At 41.6% G+C, this 25,484-nt stretch overlaps 2 protein-coding genes across 2 annotated transcripts in view; both read right to left on the minus strand.

The window, feature by feature from the left end:
- The window catches only part of kcnab2a (potassium voltage-gated channel subfamily A regulatory beta subunit 2a), a 90,635-nt gene extending 71,752 nt beyond the window's left edge, over positions 1-18,883 (minus strand). Inside the window, exon 1 of the mRNA XM_071526390.1 lies at positions 18,850-18,883. The gene's annotated coding sequence lies outside the window, so the exon portion shown is untranslated. The remainder of the gene's footprint in view (positions 1-18,849) is intronic.
- A 320-nt stretch (positions 18,884-19,203) lies between these two features.
- park7 (parkinson protein 7) lies at positions 19,204-24,931 on the minus strand. The gene is made up of 6 exons (XM_071526364.1): positions 24,747-24,931; positions 24,064-24,165; positions 23,807-23,866; positions 22,888-22,957; positions 20,108-20,194; positions 19,204-19,716 (listed from the first exon to the last, which is right to left on the minus strand). The coding sequence occupies exons 1-6, from the start codon at positions 24,834-24,836 to the stop codon at positions 19,556-19,558; spliced, it is 570 nt and encodes a 189-aa protein (XP_071382465.1). The 5' UTR covers positions 24,837-24,931; the 3' UTR covers positions 19,204-19,555.
- Positions 24,932-25,484: the final 553 nt, after the last annotated feature.

Raw genomic sequence — 25,484 nt, forward strand, 5'->3', positions numbered from 1 at the left:
TCAGACAGTGACGCTCTGCAGCGTGACGTCCTCCCTTACCCAACACCATATCCCCAGGATCACATGCACCCTATTGATAAAATCATCAAGTACATAAGCATAAAACACACCGGCTTCCATCCGTCTGATCACACAAATGCAAGCAGATCTGACTCCTTCATGGACGAGTTGGCTCTCCACACACACACACACCACCTCAGGACACTTGCCCAGCTGCTCTTTTCAAACAAAACACTGCTCCTTATACTGGCTCAAGTCTCCCTGTCACATAATAATCTTGCATCTATCTAGTGTTTGTACTCCAGAAGCCAATACAGTTTATTGCTTAATGAATTCATAATAAGTATAACTGAAGAGGTATATTGTAAACACAAACCTCCTCTATGTCAAACACCTGGTTGTTGGCTTGTTTTTTGCACACTGTGGCAGCTGAAAAGTGCCTTTTGGACAGAATGTGAACTCCAACAAGGAAGGTACTTGATGAAATACATCAAAATCATAGTAGAAAATGGGATCTAGGTAATGGCTACATGCATGTGCCCAACACAATGATTGTATGGTATATGGATCCATCTAAGCATGCTTTAACATAGTGGCTATTTGAGTTTCTAGAGACAGACAGAAGGAAGACTGACACTCCTCCAACTCCCTCTCATTCTTTTTGTACACACACACACACACACACACACATCACGTACCATCATCCTACCTACACAGACCCTTAGTGCTTGTGCTGTGGAGCGTGACAATAGTGTAAGGTTTCCTGAGGCATAAAGGGTTAACGTCATTCTGTTTATTCATGTCTACATATATGCCTTCGGCCTGCCCATAGTCTGTGTCATAGGCAATCACTATGGGAGTGCAAGTGTTTGTTTACCAGCCGATTTATGCACTCCTAGGATAAGAGCAGCTACACTCAAACGAGAGTGGGTTTCTATGTGCATTAAGGTGAGGGTAGGCTACTTGTTTAGATCCTATGTGCCAACGCAATGTTTCCAGGTGTTACGGTGAAACAACATGCCATCTGTACTGTTACATCAACCTTTGTAAACTGCAAGACTAACAGCAGGTAATGTGTAAGACTGTTAAGATGTAAAATATTGCTAGCACCGCCATTAAATGAATAAAATACACAATGTTAAGGAAGAAAACCAAAGTTAAAGTAGTGAATTTGTGTGCTCTCTCACCCCTATCTGTACACGGAGAATCCATGGCATTTGCAGGCATTAAATATGTTTCAATCTAAAACAAAATGTAGTAATCATAATAACAAATTGGGCTAATCCTGTCATAACATAAGGAGTATTTGAATTGTGAAGGTAATGGCGATCACCTTTTATGGAATCAAAGTAAGAGATCCCAGCCATCTACAACAGATCCCTATTGGGAAACAAATGAAGTGATGAATAAGCCTAATACTGACAAACTTATGGGTCCTCCTAGCCATTGAAAATGAATAAAATTGGATTTAAAAGCTACAGAATGCCTCAACGAGGACAATGTTATGTTAGTCTAGGCCAAAATCTGCTGTGTGTATAAAAGCAAAATTGGAATAGAAGACCGGCTGCACTTAGGTACCACCTAAGCCTCTTTTTGAGTCAGGAAAAACTCTGAATTCTGTAAATATGTAGAATGTGATGCCATTAATGACAAAAAAAGCCATGTTGATGCATTTGCATAATCAGTTTTGTCAATTATGTCGACTAATCATTGCAGCCCCAGGTAGGCTAAATGCTTTTCTTAAAAGGCACCTCAACAGTAATTGCTGAAGGAGGAGAAAGTATGTTTTCCCTTACGTCCCTAAACCCAAATTTTCTCAGCCAGTTGGGGATTGTAAATGGTGACGCTCCAGTCACAAGCTCACTACCAGCCCCAATTCTCTATGCCATCAGGACCCCATATCTCTGCTCAGCCCTGAGAGTCAGCTGCTAAGGTGAAGAGTTACTGCTATCTAAATGTGGCCTGTTTCTGTCTTTACCTATCTCAAAATCTGCATCTCTGTTTCTGTGTCTCCAGTAGTCTGTCTCTCTGCCTCCTACAGTGTAGTCCATCTGTCTCTCAACCTGTTTTATGTAGCCTGCTCTCATGCTTATCGCTCTAACCCTGCCACGTCACAGTCTCCCCACTGAATAATATACGCTCTCCTTTATTCTTCTTATTACTCTCAAAAGAAATCCCCTCTATCTCTCTCCCCTTAGCTCTTATTCTATCTCTTCTCTCTTACATGATCATTCTATTGTCACAGGAATATCATCAAGACTGACCCTTGCACTCCTTACCAAATTATTGGTAAGGCCTATTGCTTGCAGTCTAGGAAATGAAACTTATTTTACTGTTGCACTTCTTGCAAGTCAGTTAATTTGTCAGTTAAGCAACCACGTCAGTAACATCCCGAAAAAGTACAGAGAGGGATAGAAAGAGGGAGTGTGTGTTGAGAAAACTGTTATTGGATCAGAAATGTCTCATCTCCAAACTGGGCCAGCCAATGATCTTAAAACTGTGAGACACAGAGGATGGGATAACAAAGGTAGTGGGTTCATAAGTCAAACACACTCTTCCCATTACACAGAACGGCAGGCCCCTTTGTGAATTCTGTCACATAGCGATGTCGTGATTGGACAGAAACCAGCTGCAGAGCAGTTAGCTACAGCTTTACTCAGCAAGAAAGTCATTCTCCCCCCTCCTACTCCTTCCTCCTTTCTTTACTGCATTTATGTTCTTACATTCACCCACTTCCCGTCCGTGTTCTTTCTTCTAATTTGCAGACCTGCCGTAGTCCAAAAGACCTTCAAAAAGTTGACGTTTTTTGCTAAGACAGCCCAGCCATGGTAAATGTAACAATTCGAAAATCACTAACAAGATAAGGTTTAATAAAAGGCTTCACATATCATCAAGGTATTCCAATAGTTTTAGACCAGACAATATAAAGATGTTATTGTAAAACTTTTTCTTGATTATCAAAGAAGCTAAACAATATGTTAGTTTTGTTTGAGGCAAGATGCTTTTAGACCAAGAAATAAAAAGAAATCACACCACCCTACCTGATAAGAACCAGACTCTGTAGCCCAGAAATATATATGTGGGACAATGGGTCAAGAGTCCATATACTGTAGTCTGAAGGGCCATTTTTGTGAAAATGTTTAAATTCCTCTGAAAGGTTCACAAAAACTATGACTACATAGCCATACACACTTGCAGTAAACTATGGAATTAAACAATTATTGTTTTCAAGGCTTGACTGCATCTTGAAAAAGTCCAAGACTTCATCCAACAGATTGATGACTTGATATTGAAATGTTACCGAAATGGCAATTAGTAGACAGAAGAAAGCTTTCTGGTTGCTGACCCTCTTGTGGTGTGAAAAATCCATCTGAACAAAGTGCTCCATCATTCTACAAAGAAATCTCAGCATTTTATGGAAGGGTGAGAGGTCAAGCGTACAAACTGCCAGTAGACAATAATACCTGCAAAATCCACTGGAAATGTCCATTGATCTTGCCATAGTTATTGTTCATACAGTACCTACAATAGCCTATTTACTAGGCCTTACTCAGGTTATCATTAGGATCAATTACTAACTTGTTAAATATTATTGTCTATAAAGGAGATGGAAGAATTTTTTTTTTTATTTTGATTAAAAACATATGCGTAAAAAAAAAACCCAAGTTAGGGCTGCATGATATTGGAAAAAACTGATATTGCAATATTTTTTTTTCTGCGATATGAAAAAATACAAGAATTCTCACCAAATGACTTGAATAGTTCTATCAAGCCTTGCCCCTTTAAGAAGGTGGCCTTGTGAGTGACCTGCGCGTTTGACGTAGTAGGAAGTGAGTGTGTTTTTAGCCGCAGCCAGAGTGAGTTGCAGGATGCTAAGTAAAGTTAGCGGGAAAAGAGCTTAGAACGTCACCGAGAGGCCGTGCATTATGTTCGCTGCTGTACCGAAATAAAGTGCCAGTTCTCCACTGCAGAGTTGGTCCGGGCTCTTAGTAAAAAGCTTGTTACCAGCTACGAGCCAGGCTAAGCTAAAATAGGCTAGCACAACACCAGAGGCTTCCCAACTACGGTTCGGAGCCGCGAAAGCTGGAAAGGTAACATACGCTACTCTTATAACAAACCCTTAAATCAGAGTAAATTATGTTATATCAGACAGATTTCTCTTGTAGATTAGTCATGGAAAATGAGAACCGTGCGAGTTTTCCTTTTGTATCAAGCAGCAAAAAAGATGTAGCATGACGTGTTTGAGTTAATTTGCCTTACTTGACATCGAACGTCCTGCGATGTGACTATTGCGCATGCGCACATCGCGATGACGATGCTGAAACGATATATTGTGCAGCCCTAACCCAAGTTTTTTTTTATTTTTTTTTATTTGTATACTTTATTATCCCCGTGGGGAAATTTGTCCTCTGCATTTGACCCATCCTATACACAACACTAGGAGCAGTGAGCAGCCACAGTACAGCGCCCGGGGACCAACTCCAGTTTTTTTGCCAGTGCCTTGGTCAGGGGCACTGACAGGAGTATTAACCCTAACATACATGTCTTTGATGGTGGGAGGAAACCGGAGCACCCGGCGGAAACCCACACAAACACGGGGAGAACATGCAAACTCCACACAGAAAGGACCTGGGACGGACCGGGGTTCGAACCCAGGACCTTCTGGCTATGAGGCAACAGTGCTAACCACTGAGCCACCGTGCCGTCAAAGCAAATTTTAACTCTTATGTCATGTTTTCTATGTACTGTATTGCAATAGTTGTTTAAAAAAAACAATACATTCTGTCCATAAGCTAATAACATGTGTGTAATGTATGTATGGGAACAAAATACCCACATTTTTTTGAGTTTGGACATGTTATTGTTTGACTGTGGTCAGCACAACCCAAACAGACCTCCATCCAGGGTAATTTTTCACTTTTTGAGAGAAAAGCAATCTTAGAGATACAAACAATTAGCCAGTCCGCACTACAAATTGAAACTGTTAATGGACTATTTACATGGCCCATGTGTCTTTTGTCAATAACTGTCCAGTTTACAACGATAAATTGAAGCTCTCTGGTCTAAGCCAATCAAAGTATTCAGTATGACCCAATGCAACTTATTTGATCTGTAACCCATAGATAGGGGATCTTAGAAATTTAAATTAAGCATGTCATGGACCCTCATCTTAATTGCTACGTTTAGCATGACAGCTACTAACAAAAATGATGGTTAAAAATTGTAAACAGGCCTCTTGGCAGGTTTGTCTCTTCTCCCCACACTCACTCTCTCACTCTTATTCTCTCCATTTCTCTTTCTACCAATCTCCGTCAACCCCTCCCACTTCCTTCTCTGAGCACTATGTGCCAGCCAGGTCAGCCAGACTTGTGCTCTCACTGCAAAGACACAGGCTAGGATTGAGAGCCCTCCATCATTTAGTCATGTAGTTTCATTTTTTGTTTCCAAGGTGTTGTCTTTCTTGAAAATACAACTCCCATTAATATCTAGTGGGAAATAGCAGTGAATAGCACCGACAGCCTTAGATTTCTCTCAACCCATTTTCCTGAGCCGTTTGCTCAGTCTATTTTGAGGCTACCTTATGGAGACGGCAGTAGCCTGGTTTAGTCAGTAGCTGGTCAGGTCCACATGTGCTGAGGCCAACTGGAGGCCCTGGAGCAGAACAGACATAGCCTAGGTCTGGGCAAGGGATGTACGTACGGAAAAATGAATGGGCAGTGACACCATCTGAGGCATCTGCTCTCTTAACACTTCCCCTAATGTCTCACAGACTGGGACAATGAGCACACACCACTAATTTGTGCACATCACGCTGAACCAAAGCAAAGTGAGCTAGCCTAAGGTGCATTGTGTCTTTACTGTTGATTGGAGATGCACTTCTAAACGATGGAGCTGCTCAGGCAACACAAAGTCAAAAGGGGTTTAGACCAAAATAAACAGTTAGCACAGTCTGAGTGCAGGTCAGTGATAAGTATGTGAAAAGGGTAGCCTAATAGAGTACTAGGGTTTTACTAATCCAGCAGACAAGAGTGACAAGAGTGAACCTAAGACACTAAATCCCTGTGTTCAGGCCTCAGACTGAGGTATTCTAATCAATCTCAAGCATCCACGCCAAATACAGAAATGACCCTCATAACTCAGCCATCACCAACAGTGCAATGTCTCATAAGTCACATAAATACATCAAACAACACTCAGTGCTAAATCATTATTCACACCTAAAATACTGTTGCCATAATTCACATGGACTGTCCACAGTGTTGCACTGTATCATGATTCACATGGCTTGGGCTTTGTCAAGTGCATTTACACTCACAAATCACATGTGACATCTCCACATTACTTAGGCAACATCGCTTGAATAGAGGCTACATCTAGCCTTTTCAAATAACGAACATGGCGCCAAAAATCATGGTGATAGCAGGGAGTCTGTGTACACAGAAAAACATTTAGGGAGGAAAAATAACCAGGCTTATGTCAACACTGACTTGTGTGATCTAAAAGTAGAAGTGTGAGAAGTGTGCTGTGCTATTCAGGCCCATCTGTCTGTGAGGTGTGAAGAAGACTTCTGTTTTTGGTCAGTGCTATGAGTTTATGGTTGAGAAGGAGGCTACAATCAGATGGCAGTTCTGTTGCAGCAAGACACTAAATAAAGCTAAGGCGCAGTGTATAAAGAACTCAGTGGCTTTTATTCAACCTGTATGGACATTGTTGGGATGTCATAGCAAATGTGAGCAAAACACTGGTTCTCTTCATGAATAGTAGGGGAAATTGAATTTTGAGACAAACAAAATGTGAGTTTATGTTAGCCTAGTCATCTGTTACGTAGTAACAGTATTGTTGAATATTGCCCATTCGAGTTTTACTAGTGAGATTTTTGACTGACTAAATTTATATTTAAGTAGTAGGTAAAAGCTAACTGTATGAGTATTTGGGTGAGAAATAAGGCCAGGTGACATATTTTCATTCTCCTTAACATTTTTCCAAGCAGTGGAGCCATTTCTCCCCTTGAACTGAGAACATTCAGCAGCAACACATTAACAGCAAGTGAGCATTTTATCACACTGTATCAGTTAGCTAAGCTTTTTATTAGCCTACCAGCACATTCTCAAGCAGTATATAGGAATGTTTCAGGGATACCTTCTCCATTAGGGTGATTTATTAAGCTCCAAGGACATACAATAGGCTACCCACCGTAGAGCAAGGGCATGGTACATCCCATTAACAGCAGACCGGGTTGGTGCACCACTCACAGATCACAGATCGAACCCCGGGGCCCAGTCAAACTTCTTAAGACAACCTTAAGTGAAATGAAATTACAGCAGCTGTGTTAGGCCTGTTGTTGTGATCACAGACATACACCGAATCTGAAAAACCTGCAACAACAAATGTCACAATAGCAGCAGAGTGACATCTGAGAGCCAGACTTGTCTCTCAGGGAAAGCCAATCTCCTTCGATGGAACATCACTGTCTCATGGGGACGACCAATCGACTGCCAGAGAGAGCCTGTCGTCCTCACTCAGAACACAGTGATCACATTAGGGTGATCCACCAAAACTGGAACTATGCTACGGCTGTCTGTCTTATTCGAGACACTAAGGACCAGAATTTTAAAGAAGACAGAGTCACAGCAGCAGGGAATGCTGTACTACTGACATACTGTACGCAAAGTGGTCAAACTGCCGAAAAGGTACAGTAAATGTCAGACAATAACCTACAATGACCTTTGATCCTAATTAAGATTCATATATCTGATTCTAATTCTAACTAACAATCCTCTGATATGAAGAGTGGACTAGGAGAATTGGGACTAAAATATGAGAATCCTGATGAAGCATACAACAGAGTACAGCCTGAGTAGAGTTGGTCACTGCAGGAAGGAATATGAACTGGACATACGGCTGCATCATTATGGCTATACTGACAATCCAGATTATTAGGTGCTTGGGACAAAGCTGGGCTCTGTGTGTACGTCAGTAGTGGTGGAGTCTGTGGGTACATCTGTGCCTCTGTGAGGATGTAGGCTACACACAGGATTAGCCCCAATGAGATGCTAGATACCGCTAAGATTGGACATGTGTGTAAGTACCGTTGCTCAATACAACTCCAATAATGCACACACCCCAAGCACCTAAAAAACACTAGCATACTTGTTTTGCTAGATAGTATGATCACCATTATTATTCACGATTATTAGTATTGACAATTTGATAAGTAAAATTGATTTACTGCACTTTTGGCATCGTATATATCTTCTTGACTATTTTCCACTACATTCTAAATTAAATTAAATGTTTCAATATCGCCGATATGCAAGCACAATTATCAATTATGGAAACGAAAATCGCAATTCACAATTAATTGTGCAGCCCTGACGGAATATACTTTTGCCATACTGGCCAAACTGGTAAAAGATAAACAGCAAGTTACTACAATAAACTGACTCTAATATGATATACAAAATAATGCAACTGTCACAATCTGCTATTCTTCTATATTGAAAATAGATGAGGAAAATTTTCTTTCCAGCCTCACATGGTGTGACTGAGTTCACACAGGCACAGGGAGCTGAGGAGGAGGAAAACACACCTGCTAAACAAATGTGTGATAAATACACTGAGTTCCTGACACCTGTGTGTGCGCGTGTGTGTATGTGTGTATGTGTGGTGTGTGTGTGTGTGTGTGTGATGCCCCTCGGGAGGTCCAAAACAGGGCTAATGAAGCTAGACAGGCCGCTAAATCTCAACTGCAGAATGATTACAGAGCTCAGTTTAGGAAACACTCCCGCTGGAGCATTCAACAGTCTTATAATGCTCAGAAGTTGAAAAGATTGGAGAGTCAGGACCAACATCACTGATTTAATAACCATTGTCTCAGGCTGCAACCCCCACCCCCCACCCACCCACCCACACACAGGGATGCTCCAAGGATCTCAGATGGGCAGAAAGCCTCAGAGAATTTGAGATAAACAATTATAAATATTTAACCAAGTCTTGCAAACCAGACCTCTAGTACTGCCAACACTAATGTATCCCTCTAGAAAGGACAAACGCACCAATCACTAGAGATGTGCGCGATTAGTCGACTAGTCTATTAAACGTTTCTACCCTCGCTACTCGGCACCAGAAATACTAGTCGGTTAAACTAATTATTAATAATGTACAACGCCGGTAAACTGTTGCGTCTAAGGCAGTTCATGTTATTTCTATGGCATTAGACAGTTCAATCTATATTTGTGAAACGTAAATGCTAGCTTCCCAAAAAGCTAGAAACCAGAGAACTATGGCTGTTTGTTTGCTTTTGCATTCAAGATAAGACAAAAGATGAAACTTTATCTCCATGGGGAAAATGGGCTGTTGCAGCAGCAAATAGTAAAAGGATACGGCAAAGAAAAACAAAACATAAATAGGAGTAGAGCATATGGGGGTTGTGTAAACATACTCAACTGACAATTTCAACAGTAATTGAAAATTCTGAAAATTACAGCACATATACTCATTATGTGCAAAACCTTCTTCACCCTAAAAAACACCTTAAATAGCCTACTTTACAGATAGATAGATAGATAGTAGTAGATAGTAGATAACATGTACAGAATGTGTAGATTTGCACATGTGCATTACTAGCGGTCAAAAACTCCAGATGGAGGTCACACATGTACAGAAAAAGTGATGTAGTCTGTTCTCATTATCCCTGCCATCATCAGAACATATTTGTGAAAGGAGGCATCACACATGCTTATGTACAGTGTAACATATAGTATTTACATACATACTGACACATATAAACTGTTCAAGGAAATGTTTAGATTAGTCCTCCTGAGCAGAGGAATGTGAGGGTATCTAAGGTAGTTTGTACAGGCAATGCAGGCGCCCTGTTTCAGCACACTCCTAGTTGTCTGAGCTTAATTTCATTGTAATTCAGTCACTGCCCAAAAAGTGGCTCTGCAATTCGCTGCCAGTGCAGCAGGTCTGGTATTTAATGCATGGTGAGATCATCAAGAAAGTACAGGCTCTTTTGTGTCTAGCACTGGGAGATACTTTGTTCACGTCTACAAGTATCATGCATGACATGATTCATCCATTAGTGTTTCACATAGCCAAGCACTTCTTCAAATCAAAGGTTTCTAGAACATATTCTGCATTCCTTGCTGTTGTAGGATCTTACATACAGTCATCCTTTGAAGAAATCTTGTTTGTGGTATTGTTTGTTGGGCCTTGCCTGTGCACCTTTCATTACAAAATGTCTCCAACATATGAGATCACAAACACAGGATAGAAGATAAACACAGAAGAAGAAGCCTCATTACCAATCTAGCAGTATCACATCAACACCTGTCTTATCACAGGACAAGCCTATTTTGTTGAGAATACAAGTTATACAGCAGCACAACAACTTTGCAGAGTTAGGCTACTCAAGGACACAGCAGACATCTCAGAAGAGGCCAAGCTTTTCTGCAGTGTAGGGGCACCAGCCCAGTGGAAGACACACTAGCACAGAAATGTGCCTTTCTCTTCACTGCTGCTTGATACAGAGCATTCAACAGCTTACTGCACCAAACCAAACCCCTGCAGCCTGCCTCTCCTGTGCTTTCTCCCTAGCCTTGGACCAGAGCCCATGGGCAGGCAAGCACACATAGACCAGAGTGCACACACACACACGCAAACAAACATGTACAAGTATGTGCAGGCATGCACACGCACGCACACACACACACACACACACACACACACACACACACAACCCAGCCACAGCATGAACACCCACACACACAAACAAACACTTTATGACTGTATAACACACAGTCGGCCAGGCACAGCCAACTGTCACAACCTCTCAGCAACACACATCACAACACTAGGAGAACAGTTAAAGCCTCACTTCAGGGTGTTGCTGACCCCGGCGGCAACTGCAACAGATGGAATTGCAGCAGCATCGGCCGGGGCAGGTAAGGCGAAATGGACTCAAACCTCCTCTCTGTGTGTGTGTGTGTGTGTGTGTGTGCCTTTCACCGTAGCTATTTTAAGGTGGTTCTTTATAATTCCGACAGCGTGGCTAGTCCCTGGGAAGAATTCAAGAGGACAGAGCATGCATAAAACATGACAGACATGCAGACAGAGAGACAAGAGCGCTGGAGTAGAGAGAGAGAGAGAGAGAGAGAGAGAGAGAGAGAGAGAGAGAGAGAGAGAGAGAGAGAGAGAGAGAGAGAGAGAGAGAGAGAGAGAGAGAGAGAGAGAGAGAGAGAGAGAGAGAGAGAGAGGGGGGGGAAAGGATGGTTCTCAATGCAGCAACCGCAGCATACACCATATTGGCAGCTAAGGAGACACTCAGAGAGATCTAGAAAGGGAGATTTGCTACCTTCCTAGCCCTCTATGTGATAATGTTAAACACTGCTGCATACAGATAGTATGGCATCTGGTCCTAACAGACACACACGATCGTTATGACTCTCATTGACAGATCGGAGGAGGGAGAAAAGAGGCAGAGAGAGAGAGGGAAAGTGAGAGAGAGGGGGAGAGAGAGACACACACACACACACAGATACAGAGAGGGAGAGAGGTAGAGAGATGCTGAAGACATATAGCCTCAGACCTAGCGATGATGCTCTTAAAACACCCACCTCAGTCTGCTGCTGATTCCTGACGCAGTGAACCGAACCGGGGGACTGAATGGAGGATAACTGCGATGGAGGAGCAGCCAAAATCCGAGAGGATGAGCGGGAAAATAGAGAAAGAGGAGAGGGAGGAGGAATGACACAAGACTGGTGAATGGCTTCCCCTCTATGTGATCCTGTGTGACTAAGATTACGTGTCTGTGTGAGATGAGCATGTATGTCTGACATGAGACAGTTAGAAAAAAAGACTGACACAAGAAAGACAGAAGGGGGAAGGGAGCAGGGAGGAAGTAAGAAAGAAAGAGATAGAGAGAGGAGAGAGAATGAATGTGTGAGCTTTGAGTCACTGAGAGCAGATGCATTATAGGCAACGCCCCTCCCTCTCTTTCCCTCCCTCTTTCCGTTTTACACAGACACACACACACACACCTCCCTTTGCACTGTCAGCATTCAAGTAAGCATGCATTCAGTGAAACAGAGTGAGTGAGCTGGAAATGGAGAAAGGGAGGAGGGGTGGGCCAGATGAAAGCAAGCAGGAAGCATGTGTGTTCAATTTAAATTCAATGACAAGACATTCCCTTTCAGGAAACGCTCTATAGTTTGCATTGGAATTGACTGAAAGTTGATTGGCTGCACATCAAGTGCACATGGCACAGCTAGCTAGGGGGGGGGGGCTGAGCTGACTCTTCGTCATGCCAGAAGGTAAAATAAAATTACATGGGGCAGCAACGTAGCATGGCAAGTAGGGAGACCAGCCTACAACTGGAGGATCAGGAGAACCCAGGTTCAAGCCCCAGCAAGCACCCACTCTGCTGACTCTCACTCTGCTTTGAGCAAGAGCGAATCCCAGCCAGTTCTTCTGTTTTGTAGCTGACCCTGCGCTTTGGCCTCACTGTAGAGGGGGGCAAGTAAAAGGAGAACTGCACTCAATAAAGTATTACATACTAATGTACATCAAAGCCAGCTTCCTCTTGTATGCATAAGCTGCCTATTTCACTCTGCTTCTGATTTTGAGTTCTGATTTCAAAGGGTGGGATCAGGATTTAAGAAACCAATCACATTGCTTATTAATCAATCCCTCTCAGGACATTCAAAAGGGTTTTTGTTTCTGTGAAATTGACACCACTCTCCTGATAGTATTTGTTTGATAGCAGTAAATGTGATATGAAACCACTGCTCTCAAAAACATGATTTTTCTGAATGTCCTAACAGGAAAGAAGAGAGGGAAATCATGATGACTTCCAGAGTTGGTCAAATTGATTCTCAGTGCACAGCAAAGTGTCCTGAGCTTCAGGTAACTGAACAGGTGGCTGAGCAGGGAGTTGGGCTCAGATGACCCATCTGCAAAGGAACGCAGCCCAAGTCTCATTGCGTTAGACCACTTTCAAAACACTAACCAGGACCAGTGAAGTGGTACTAATATGGTATCAGTTTGTAGATGAGTTAGTGCTTGTACAATAGAATTGAAAGGAGTGCAGCATAATCTTAATGACATTAAGAGCAGAAGAAAAGCCCAACAGCCAGTCTCAACTTCGCTAATTAGCCACACAGTCAGCCAAGGATGTTCATATTAGCCAATTAGCACAAATCATGTGTGGGGTAATACGTGTATAGTGATAATGAGATTTGGGTATGGTTGTTTACCAGCATCTTAACCTAAAGGGGAACAAACTACATGAATGATGGCAATGAAAGACACATTTTGCATTCTCTATCTAATTTATGGCAACTAAGCTCTAAGCACTTTCACTTTGAGAAGAAGCCTAATATTCTTTGCTGTGCTCGACCTCTTTAGTCGGTTTGCGTCAGTGTGGTGTTCAGCTCAGTTTCCTTTGCAACTGTGTTAACTCATTTGCCTCATTGTGTGTGTGTTGCCCAGAGCCTAAGGGAACTGCTACGGCTTCACTGTTGCGCACCACTGTCCTTGGCCTCTCTCTCAGAGCTCAAGCCCAGTCACGGCATCTCCAGCTTCAGCTTCCAGCCAGGCCGCAGCTCCACGGCTCTTTCCTCTCCACTCACGACACCAAGCATAGAGGGGCGTCTCCCAGACAATCTGACAGGACCACAACAACAGATCTTAACCCGCACCCAAACAATAACTGCAGCTTCCTAAGAGCTTTCTTGGAGAGTTGGAAACAAACAACAACCCAGTGCAACAAAAATGCCTGTTGAGGCCCTGCTGTGGAAAAGGAACTCCCAAAACTGTATCTGTCTGACATGATTTATGATGGCATTTATATGGAAACATCCAATGCTCCCATACCATCAAGCATCTTTTGTTGCCTTTTATGAAATGGATAAAATCATGCTGGGTGAGTGATGTTTCATCATTTAGGATTTTGTTTATCATAATATTGTGAAATAGCTTAAATGTTCCTGGTATTAAAGGCTGCGTTACAGTAAAGTGACACAATTTTCTGAACTTATTAGCCTGCTCTGGCTGAGTAAAATGAACAATGATTGACTTAACCTGCTCATCATATCCACATTACTTATTACACATTGCTAATGATCAATACTAATTTTCTCTTGTGTGAATATCTTACGAAAGCATAATCATTCCCAAAATATCGTCACATTATCGATAGAGATATTCAGACTTAAATATTGTGATATTTGATTTTGTCAGTATTAGGTAGTATTAGGTAGTTTACATGACCATGTACTCTGCTACAAAATCTGTTTCAACTGTCTCCTTCCACAGACTTGATGTCACTCCTAATCATGCCCTTCCAAAATTACTACCTCCACTTCCATGGTTGATACAGGACAGTGTGTGGGGTCTCCGTGCCATGTATGTGTAGTGCAGCATGCCTGGAATGTGTAATGATGATTATGTTACACTCTGGATCTTTCCCAGACAGCTGCATGAGGAAAGGGTGATGCTCCTGTGTTCCTGCCAGGTGCTTAAGTGTTTGCCCTCCTCACTACCAGCTGGGCAGTTTTAAAAAAAAAAGCCAATCCATTAGTGTTAACCCATACCTTCCTGCTGCTACAGAGAGGCAGGGCTTGGGCCCCCATAATCTAGCTGCAAGCATACCAAAATGAATCTTACTAGTGTGTGGAAATATAATCAGCAGAAGAAAATTAGAGCATTATCGTCTCATGGATCACGATATGACAACAATTTAAATGATGCATGGTATATAGATAATGTACCAAAATTAGGACCTCTGTCCCGGTATCAAACTAATACACACTGAAGAAAAAAAAAACGAAACAAAAGACCATTAACCATCATCTAATCAGCTGCCCTATGATAATTGGTTAGTGATGTACCCCACCCTTCAAATTGCAAAACTGACGCATAAGCACTGTTTATTAGACACTTGACAGGAATTAAGCTAGGATTTCCAGTTCATGGGTCTTAAATGAATATACCATATTACTATATAACTACAGATATAAAGTGCACCAATAATTAATAAATTAATAAAACAGAATTTTCTTAAGTTACAAACAATCAACAGTCTACATTGAGTTGTTGGTTATTTTTTCAGCCCTACGTTTAACTGACTGAGGTCCTTTGGGTGTTGCTCCAGGGAAGGCCATTAGGCCTGTAGCACTCCCGTCTCACTGGGATTACCACACACAGAGCAAGCGACAGGTATTAAGCAAACAAAATTAAAAGCTCTCAGGAGTTAGTCTATAGCTTGTTGTACAACACAGCAAGTCACACAATCTTCGCTTAGCTCCAAGATTAGAGCGTCGAGGTGCAGCATTGACTGATCTCTCAGACAGACAGCAACACTGTGATGATGATGGCATGCAACTGCTATAGCTATGTACTCTAAACTTAATCTCCAACTCTCAGCCCTACAGTCCTAAGACGTGCCAGAGAAAGAGCTGGCATGTCTTAACACTATAGGGATGTGAGCTTGCATATATCTGGAGATCATAATTGGAGAATAATTAACCCACAGAAATAGAATTCAGCTACAAGGCAAAAATGATACAGAACCATTTAATATTAAAACAATTGTATCTACTACAGGGTGGGAAATATACATTTTGGCTCTAACTGCAAGTTTCTCCACTCTATTAGTCACTTCAGGAAACAGACATCATTTGGAGGGTCCATTCTATTTTTAAACACTTGTCGGTGCATAAAATAGTGAAGTGGCTGGTACATTTTGGGGTTTACCAGAAGTTTGTCTCCCGCCCTGATCAACTTTAATGAATCATAAATAAAATACGCCTAGGCCAAAAGGGAACTCATACAGGAGGGTTTATGAATATACCATTGTGAACTGAATTGTAACAATGACCATAGGCTCCAGGTTCTATATCCCCTTTGCTGCCTAGATACGTTATACTTCATCATTTATCCTCCTTGTTGCTGTTAATGTGTAACCTACCTGGAGGAATATTTAAGATTTTGCAGGGAACTAAAAACGAGAGCTCCAAAACTGAACCAAATAAAAACAAGAAAGACTCAGATCATGAACGGACAACACAAAACAAACGTTTCTTGCAAGCATTATAAGGTCATCATCCCATCAAATTTCACTGTAATATATTGAAAGAAATCCTACATGTAGCAGAAGATTTAAAGCTCATATGCATGTCCCCAAATAGCCCTGTAGCCCCATTTTGTTTCTGGAAATCCTAATTACATGATCACAGGAGCAGTGCAGACAACCTAATAACTGAGAGTGATAAGTGTAACATTGGACGACCAAGTTGGGCATTTCTCATTAACCTTCGCATTTGCAAACGTTCTAGATCTAAGTCTAATGGATCTCTGCAATTACCTTGTCATATTCTCTCCCAAAAATAAACTCACAGGAATCACTCTTATAGTCAGTTGTAGATGCCATCAGAGCAAACTCCTCCAAACAATTGCTGGCAAACAAAGTCTCAAAGTGTAATTATTTGTGAAGAAAAGGTTGCTAGGCTAAAAACGCTCTGGCTGATCGTAATCAAAAGAAACAAACATATTCTCTCCACATTATCTATAACATAGGCATAAATACCAAAATAGTACAGCATCAAGTTATTTCTTCTTGTCACATCCTTGGTATGGATTTTCTTAATGACTCGTTTGGTGTTTCTTTGGTGTTTAGTATTTGAATATGTCCATGTCCTTATGTGTGCATGCAACCACAGCGAAGGATAACGCTTATACAAACCACCTATAGTGGTTCAAAGTTGTATCATCACTGTGATCACTATGATTTAGATTCCGGTTTGGGTGAGGTGACTGAGATAGAGGTAGGGTATATATATTATATCCATTGGTTGCCTATGTAATTGACACAAAAAAGTAGCAGCTAGGCCTGAATGAGAATATCTGTTCGATGCAATCATCACTACTCACAAATTGTCTATTACCTTTTGATATTTGTCAGTTCATTACCTGCAGAGTCAGTCTTCATTGTCCGCAGGCCTATGTAAGTAGGGGATCTAATCAGGAGATGCAAAGTGCAGCACTCTAATTGCATCATTAGCCAAACCAATGACTCAGTCGCAGTGACTTCACCCTCACCCTCCCCCACTCCACCCTCCTCCGCCCCATCCAGAAATAGGGAGTCAAGCCTCAAGCTCTTTACTGTACAGCTGCTCAAGCAGAATAATTCTAACATGTTATGTGCAACAGCGCAAAATGTTAACATTCCAGAAATATCCAACTGAAAAACATTGTAGCATTAATGAGAATGTGGTATATGACTGTCATCAGGCTATTTTATCCAGCCGTGATGCTCATTGTCTCTGGGAGAGTGGCATAGATTAGCTCTTTGTTCTGAAACACATAAATGAATCATATTAGCTCAAGCATACACTGCAGTGATGACCGCTTCAATATGACAGGCACAGATCCATCTAAAATGTTAAAGACTGTCAAAAGCAAACAACTAGCCTTAGCCATTTTGCAACGTGCCCAGCACCTACAGTCATTCACAGGTACACATAACCATGATCTTGATGTGATGTGACTACAGCAGAATACAAAGCTCTCCTGAGTCTGGGTGTTTTTTGTTTGGTTGCTTGTTAGTTCCCTGTACAGTGGTGGATGAAAAAGCCACTTGAGTTGCCCTATTATTTGTATGACTCCTAACTGCTCTGGTCCTGCATGCTTAGCTAAGAATGACTAATATTCGGTTTCCCAGCAGTCGAAACTGCAGTCTACCAGAAAGAGCATTCAGCAGCTGCAAGTAAAACAGCTAGCCTAGAAGACTCGCCTGTGTATTTCCTCTGTCACTGAACTGAGAGAGGTGATGCCAACACTTCTCATTCTATTTCCTGTTTCAAGCACTGCTAGGAAAATGAGAGAATAATCTGACAGGCCTAGTTTCAATAAATAAGGCCTATATCTCTATGATGAAGCCAACTCATGTTGCAGAAAGGCTCTGCTCTGCTCAATCACTTTGCACTCCTATCTTGATGAGAAATATAACTACTGTTATTATGAGGTTCAGTGATTCTGATCATGAAAAAACGCGCCTATACCAACATTCCCTTAACCACAAGATTATGACATTTCCACTAGTACACATTTGGATCATAAAGCCAATATACAAGATCGGTCCTGGTTTATCATTTTTTTTGTAGGTGTATGTGTTTAACAGCGCATTTTTCCGTCGTGACACTGATGGCTCTGCATGAAGAATTAACCTCGCTTCTGCAGCACAGTTTCAGTGTAACGTTATGCAGCGTAGTCAGACTGCAGCTGCTGAGGATGGAGAGCTTCTGGATCTGACGTCTCCATGTCGGTTCAGATCTGCAGAACCGGCTATAACATTATGCGATGGATTGCTCTTCAAGTTCAGCAGCGTTAATCTACTCCGTCTGCAGGCATCTTTGAAAGATGAGCATTTAATACCTCACGTTAATGCTAACGTTACTCTAGCTAGCTAATCTGAGAGATGGATGTCAATCCATTATGCCATGGCAGCGAACTTAGAGCTCACCACTAAACAAGCTTAGCAGGCTAACGTCGGCTAATCAAATGACTCCTGGAAACAGCCAGTCTTTCAACGCTATAACACTTAGCCATGTTGCTGTAATTTTATTAGCTAACGTTAACGTTACAATGTTCAATCATTTCCTGTACGTTCATAGTACCGTGATTAAGTAAACTGCTTCTTCCACCGACAAAAATAAATCAGGCGTGCGGGCATCTGAACAGTCTCGGACCCATCTCTGAAAGTCTACACAACGTTACCTTATTAATAACACTGCAGATAAACGTTGCAAAATATTTCGTTGCTTGAGAAAATTCAACTGCTCCTACCTTTGGCGAAATCTTTTCCTCTCCTTTGAGTGAGTGAAGACCTTCTGGTGTTTGTTGCTCTGACACCGCTACCACGCGCTGCAGCAGAGCCCCGCCCTCTGGCTGCGGGCGCGCTGTCATTCGCCATTACAACTGAACTGCAACCAGGCCCAGGCCTTTCATTGGCCAAATGACCTGCCAATCGATTCGGATTCTGTTTCCCGCTTTCTTCCGACGTATGATTTGAGATTTCACAATACAGCACAGTACATTGAGGTGCCAACAATAACCATAAAAATAGTCTCCAGGCTACTGCAGGCATGTGAAATTCAAGTCGCAATGACCTCTAGTAGTAATGTAAGACAGAGCAAGACAAAGAGAAGCACAGCACGTCCATGTTTTAATGACAAGGGCAACAAGGACATAGATGTCCAAATGCATCAAAATAATGAACTAGTGATTCAATATACTCAGAATTGAAATGTAACAAAATCAAAACTTATTTTGGAAAAGCCGTGTGCAGTGATCCACCACAATGTTAAAGTGCAGGGGTACCTTTCATTGCCAACTAAGAAAGATTCATAATCAGGAAAACAGAGTTTTATGTCACTTTGTGAGAATTTGTCACTATTGCCAAGTTGGATTAGTTGACTTGATTATCAGTGCCAGGCTGTTATAGTAGATAGTGCTGCTTGCAGGTTGGTGGCTGTAGTGAACCGGGCTACAGTCAGTCTTTCATCACAAGAGGTGCTTTGACTTGAGCTGCAACTTCGGCCCCCATAAGCTCCTCTACAATCGTGAGGGCAAACTCAAAACTGGTTCCTGGCCCACGGCTGGTGATGTAATGGCCATCCTTCTGTACTCGAGCCTCTGAATATTTATAGTGGTCTAGAAAGAAAAAAGACAAAGAGCAACAACACGGGTTAATCAAGGTGAGGTACTTCCAGCTATAGTCCAAAAGCTACACGCAAGTCAGAGGTCACATTGTATTATGAGCACTTATACAGAGAATCTAGTACCACTTCAACTGACCCAGTTCTAGTATGTTCTGTCAGAAATTCCTACAACCGTGTTCACCTCTGTATGGTGTGCTCTCCTCTACTGCATAGTGACGTGATGCTCTATGGGCAAGAAACAGCTATCACAGCACCATCTGCTGCCCTTTAGAAATAATTGCAATTCCTTTAGTGTTCCTGAGTTCCAGCAGCTATTGTAAAACCGCTGGCTGTACATTTCAGCTGATCTTTCACCCCTTTGTTGGCATGGAGTCTGTTTGTACCTCCAGTCATCATCTTGTCCTTTATGGCGGGGTGGGTGGTGACTGTGCTGCCGTAGCCGATGCCGTGTGCCAGGAGAGCCGTGGGACCTGCGGAAGGGCAAAGTTGTTTCAGGTTTGTCAAACAGCTTCCCATTATTAAAAACTAATGCTTAAGAACATGTTTTTGCTGTGTGTATCAGTACAAGTCTTCATTTTCACACAGCTCAAAAAAGGATATGCAGTCAATTGAGGGAAAAATAGCCTCATATATTAATTGATATACTACACTTAGAGATTGTAAATTACATATAGAAAATGTTCTTACAGTGTATTAAACAGTCCATCTCATTATTAAATATTTCAGCTGTTTAACAAATGAATAAATATTTCATGACAACACTACCTCTGAAAGATGTCCTAAACTATATTTGTGTCTAAGAATACACATGTACAGTATACAGTTTCAGTCTCTCTCCAAAGACTCTGCACCACATTCAAAAGAGGCTGAAGACACTGACTGCAGCTGCATTAACTTTGGCAATGTCCTAGCACTGCAGTGAGCTCATCCAAAAACTGTTAATAAATAGAAAGTTATTGATTATGCTCCTTGGCTGCGTTCCCATGCAGTCTAAAGATTACACTTCTCCCTGGCAGAACAGCAGTCTGCCAGTTAAAGCCAAGCTACTCTTGTTACAGCTTGTCTCCACCCAGAGGACGCCAGTCTGGGAGAGAGACCGTCTGAGAACCAGAGCCAGACAGCGAGGCCGACAATGGAGAGGAGGGCAATTATGAGCATCCATCTCTCCTCTCTGATGAATCCTAAAACCTGACTGTGCATCTATGATTTGTGCACATTTGTCCAGGGGTAATGTGTTACTGTGAGCACTAATTTCCAAGATCCTATATGCAGGTGAACTGATAGTAGTACACATCGAGGAGCATACAATGGTAAAATTATCCTGCTCATTTCTGCTACAAGTATTCTATTAATGGATTATTAATCACCCTGGTTTTCAGTGAAGCTCTTTTCGAAAGGCCCTCTTTCACAAAATATGAGAATAATGTTCACGTTACGGCAGGATAATATGTCTTGCTACTGGTACTCTTGTTGGCAGGTTCATTACACTGTATATTCCTGTGAGGATTTCAGTCATTTTCTAGGACGCCCTTCACTCCACTCTGCCACATGGGTCCCGTGTCCCTATTCAAAATGTCCTTCCAGTGTCCTTTCTCAGCACAAGCTGTCAAATAAAATATCAGTGGTTGTGGGCTCACTCAGGGGCTGTTATTAATCAAACTCTCACCCTATTAGCTTATATGCCAAAATGGGTGCACAAATGATCAAAAATGTATGAATCAAGTCTGTAGTCTGTTAATAGTGTGTTTGTTAAAAACGAATAGAACAAAAATACACAGGCTGGTTAAGATTACATTTCCTCTTTTACATTATGATAAATGATAATGCTACTATGTTGAGAACTAACTTGAAAAGGAAACAAAAGCAGTTTGAGTAAAATATGACCTGATCAAAGACACAGGTTCACTCAGAGAATTACATGAACCGCAGGATTAATTGGTTAATGTGCGGTAAACTCTATTCACGGCACATCGAGTTATTGAGATGCCAGTGACTGAATCCCATGATACTCTGCCATGTCCATACTTTCAGTAAAAATTACACCACTAGTTTTTATTTTCTGTCAAAGACAGATAATTCTAGCAGTTATGAACAAATCCAAATCCCATTTACCTTAGCCACAACACTAGCCCTGCAGTATGTAAGTATTACATACTGCAAAACTAGAAATAACCGCCTCGCGGTTGTATGCCTCCACCAATAAACTTTGTTTTATCATTGCAAGGACAGTCTTTATTTATTGAACATATATAATTAATGTGATTATTAGGTCAACTTAAAGGATTTTGGTGTCTGCAAAAGTGACAGCACTTCCACCGTTTTTGTAGAATGACCCAAGATTGTTTTCTCAGCTACAGTGGTAAGCAAAACATTATGATGTCACAGTGAAGTTGACCTTTGAACTTTTGGATATAAAATGCCATCACTTTATCATTTTATCCTATTAGACATTTGTGTGAAATTTTGTCATAATTAGCATATGAATTATTGAGTTATGGCCAAAAACGTCTTTTGTGAGGTCACAGTGACCTTGACCTTTTACCTTTGACCACCAAATTGTAATCAGTTCATCCTTGAGTCCAAGTAGACGTTTGTGCCAGATGTAATGAAATTCCCTCCAGACGTTCCTGAGACATCGCGTTCATGAGAATGGGATGGACGTGAGGTCACAGTGACCTTGACCTTTGACCTCCAAAATCTAATCAGTTCATCCTTGAGTCCAAGTGGACGTTTGTGCCAAATTTGAAGAAATTCCCTCAAGGCGTTCCTGAGATATCACGTTCACGAGAATGGGACAGACGGACAACCCAAAAACATAATGCCTCTGGCCACGGCTGTCGCCGGCGCGGAGGCATAAAAATTGTAGGTCACACAGTAGCACAGTATCTAGTGATTTATATTACTAGATCGTCATACTGATTTGATACTGAAAATGTGTTTTAATACATTTCTCATTTAATTATTTGTGAAAATACCATTTTACATAATCAACCACTAGAATAACCCTCGCTGTGTAAAATGACTAAATTACAGCTTTCTGAATCAAAGTCACAACATGATCAAATCAGGGACATGTCACTCTCAAATCTTATCCCATTTACAGGCACCACTATAAGAGGCTGGTCCCACAGGTCCCACTTTAGTTGAGTTTAGCAAACTGTACCTGCACAGATGGCTGCAATCAGGCCTTTCTTGCCATCTTGCTCCTTCAGCACCTCCTTCACAGCAGGAGACTACAAGTGAAACAGCAGGGAAACCAGATACACAATGAGTTATTCGTGGCCTGTGTACAATGTGTGTGATTGCTCTGTACATGTGCTGACTGCAAGATTTACTCACATCCAAAATATTCTACAGAGGAGCTGGACAAAAAAGCAATCGAATGAAGAAAAGGGGAATGTCTGCTCACTGTTTCAATGCTCTCAAAATATTAAATTCATTGAAGTAAAACTGTGACAATTAAGTTTCAACCAAACATGGTCTTCGTCAGATAGCCCGTCAGAACTTTTTGGGAGGACCGAAACAGTGAGTAGATAATCCTCGATGCTATAGAAAATTCCCCTGTGGGATGGAGGAATTAAATCCATAACAGGGATCTGTAACTTCTAGTAGGGTTAATTGTTTTCCAAAATGAGTGTTGGAAAAATAACACTCTTGTACATGAGTGCTTTCATTTCTGAAGCCCCAATGATTTCTTACTAAAAGGAAGTAAGTACCACAGAAATGTGGATGATGACACACTTTTAGGTCTTTTTTTTAGGTCAAAGTTATCATCAACTGTATATCAAGGCAGAATTGGGCAGGCTCACAAGCACAGAAAAAAATGTCTAAAACTTATGTAAAATATGCCATAATCAAAAATATATGTACTAACATTGTGTGATCCCCTTCCATAGTTCATTAATTCCTCTTGTTTTCGCTACTTTGAAATAATTTGCCTCCAGTATTGACATATCACTGCATGCTTATGAGAACTCCTGTTGGAATAGCCTGTGTAATAGGAAACCTAGCAGATCAAAACATATAAAGGAATAGATTGCATAATTTACACATATAATTTACTGTATATGTATATTTCTCACCTCTGCCAGATTCTGGGCCCCTGGCATTCCCCCTGGCAGAAGCACCACATCATATGGACCCTGGAAGACAAACCATGACAGATGGAGGCTGACAAGGTTGGAAATCGCAGAACACCAGCCATCACGGCTTGATTGACGGTGTTAATGAAACTGAAAATACTTACAATACGAAATATTGGATACGCTTTGAAACCCTAAGCCTGGCCTTAGGCTACCGCTTCAACGCGGAATAATAGTATCTGGATGCTGGGTCTAACCTGTTTGCTGGCTTCCTCCAAGCTAGCATCAGGACAGATGACGACATTTCTGCTGCACTGGACTGGCTCTTTGCCTGTCAGTCCTGCCACCGTCACAGCAATCTACAGGTTGTGTAGGTATTATAAAAAGGATACGATTAGCATGATAATGATACAACATGGCAACCTACTGTATATTCTAGTATATTTTTTGGGATGCCCGTCTGTAGACATTAGTTGATGACTTATTTCGAGCTGCAGTGACGTTAAACTTTGACATTTACATGGCCCTTGCACGCACTTTTCAGGTTGTGAGCGCACCAACAGTTAGCAGATAACCAACCCACCCAATAGTTTATTTTGCTAGCATAACAAAAATCAAAATAGAGAAAAAGCAACTAAGCTAATTATATTGTTATTACTTCTTGCTAACGTTAGCCAGGGAAAGTTAGCAGGCTTGCAAGCGTTAGCTCGTTACAAATACCGCTATTCACTGCACGATTCCCATTGAAATCCATGTGACCATAAATCTGAACAATGCTGTGAAGTAAGAAATAAATAAAAAACACGATAGAGCTGTGGCTTGGTTGGCTAAAAGGGATTATACTTTGAATTCAAGCTAGCTAAGTTACGTTGGCTATCATTGGCATTAGCTAACTTGGCTACGCTAAAGCAAGTCAGCAAGCTTGCAGAAGAGTACAAACCCCAGCTCTACGCATGATGTCCACAGGAATAACAGTCTCCATCTCCTCCGCTCCTTTCGATAGGATTACTAATGCTCTCTTGCCTGCCATGATTGAGCTTGTAAATATGTCAGGTGCGGGGCGCTAACTTGTGTGCGAAATAGCCAGTGAGTGCACCAGCAGGTTGACCAGACACATGCGAGAACTGTTTGGTTTGACAGGAGCAGGGTTGCCATGCTGCGTCACGCTATCCCCCTATTCAAGTCCAGGCGTCAGGCTTCACGGGCTAGTTAGGTCTACCTCCACACGCCTTCTCCAACACATGCACACGCACACGCACCCATTAAATGTCAACTATGATCCCTTATGGAAAAGGAGATTGTCAAGGCTAAAACCACCTACATGAACAGCAAAATCGACTTAAAGAACACAAGTCAGTGAGAGTTTCTGAACTCAAAACAAATTAAATGTATGCTTCTGCCTGAAAGCTAAACTTTCCTGCAAGATTAAAATTGCCAATCTGGGACTGGTCTATTGCCATTTGCCATACAGGACCAATTTAAGTCACGCATGCAAAACCAAAAAAAAATTTCTAATCCATATATGCATCCAAGAGTAGTAGTGGGAGTTTGTACAGAATTGAAGGAGCTTAAATGATGTGTGGCAGAGAAAGGTCAAGACACCACAGAGTTACACCACAGAGATACAGAGTTACACAGTATGCATTACAGAATAATGCATACTGTGCAGAAAAATTGC

This window comes from Centroberyx affinis, unplaced genomic scaffold (genome assembly GCF_046629955.1).
Source record: "Centroberyx affinis isolate AG114_WGS23_722 - 3 ecotype Tasmania unplaced genomic scaffold, CSIRO-AGI_Caff_v1 ptg001408l_1, whole genome shotgun sequence".
Taxonomy (NCBI): domain Eukaryota; kingdom Metazoa; phylum Chordata; class Actinopteri; order Beryciformes; family Berycidae; genus Centroberyx; species Centroberyx affinis.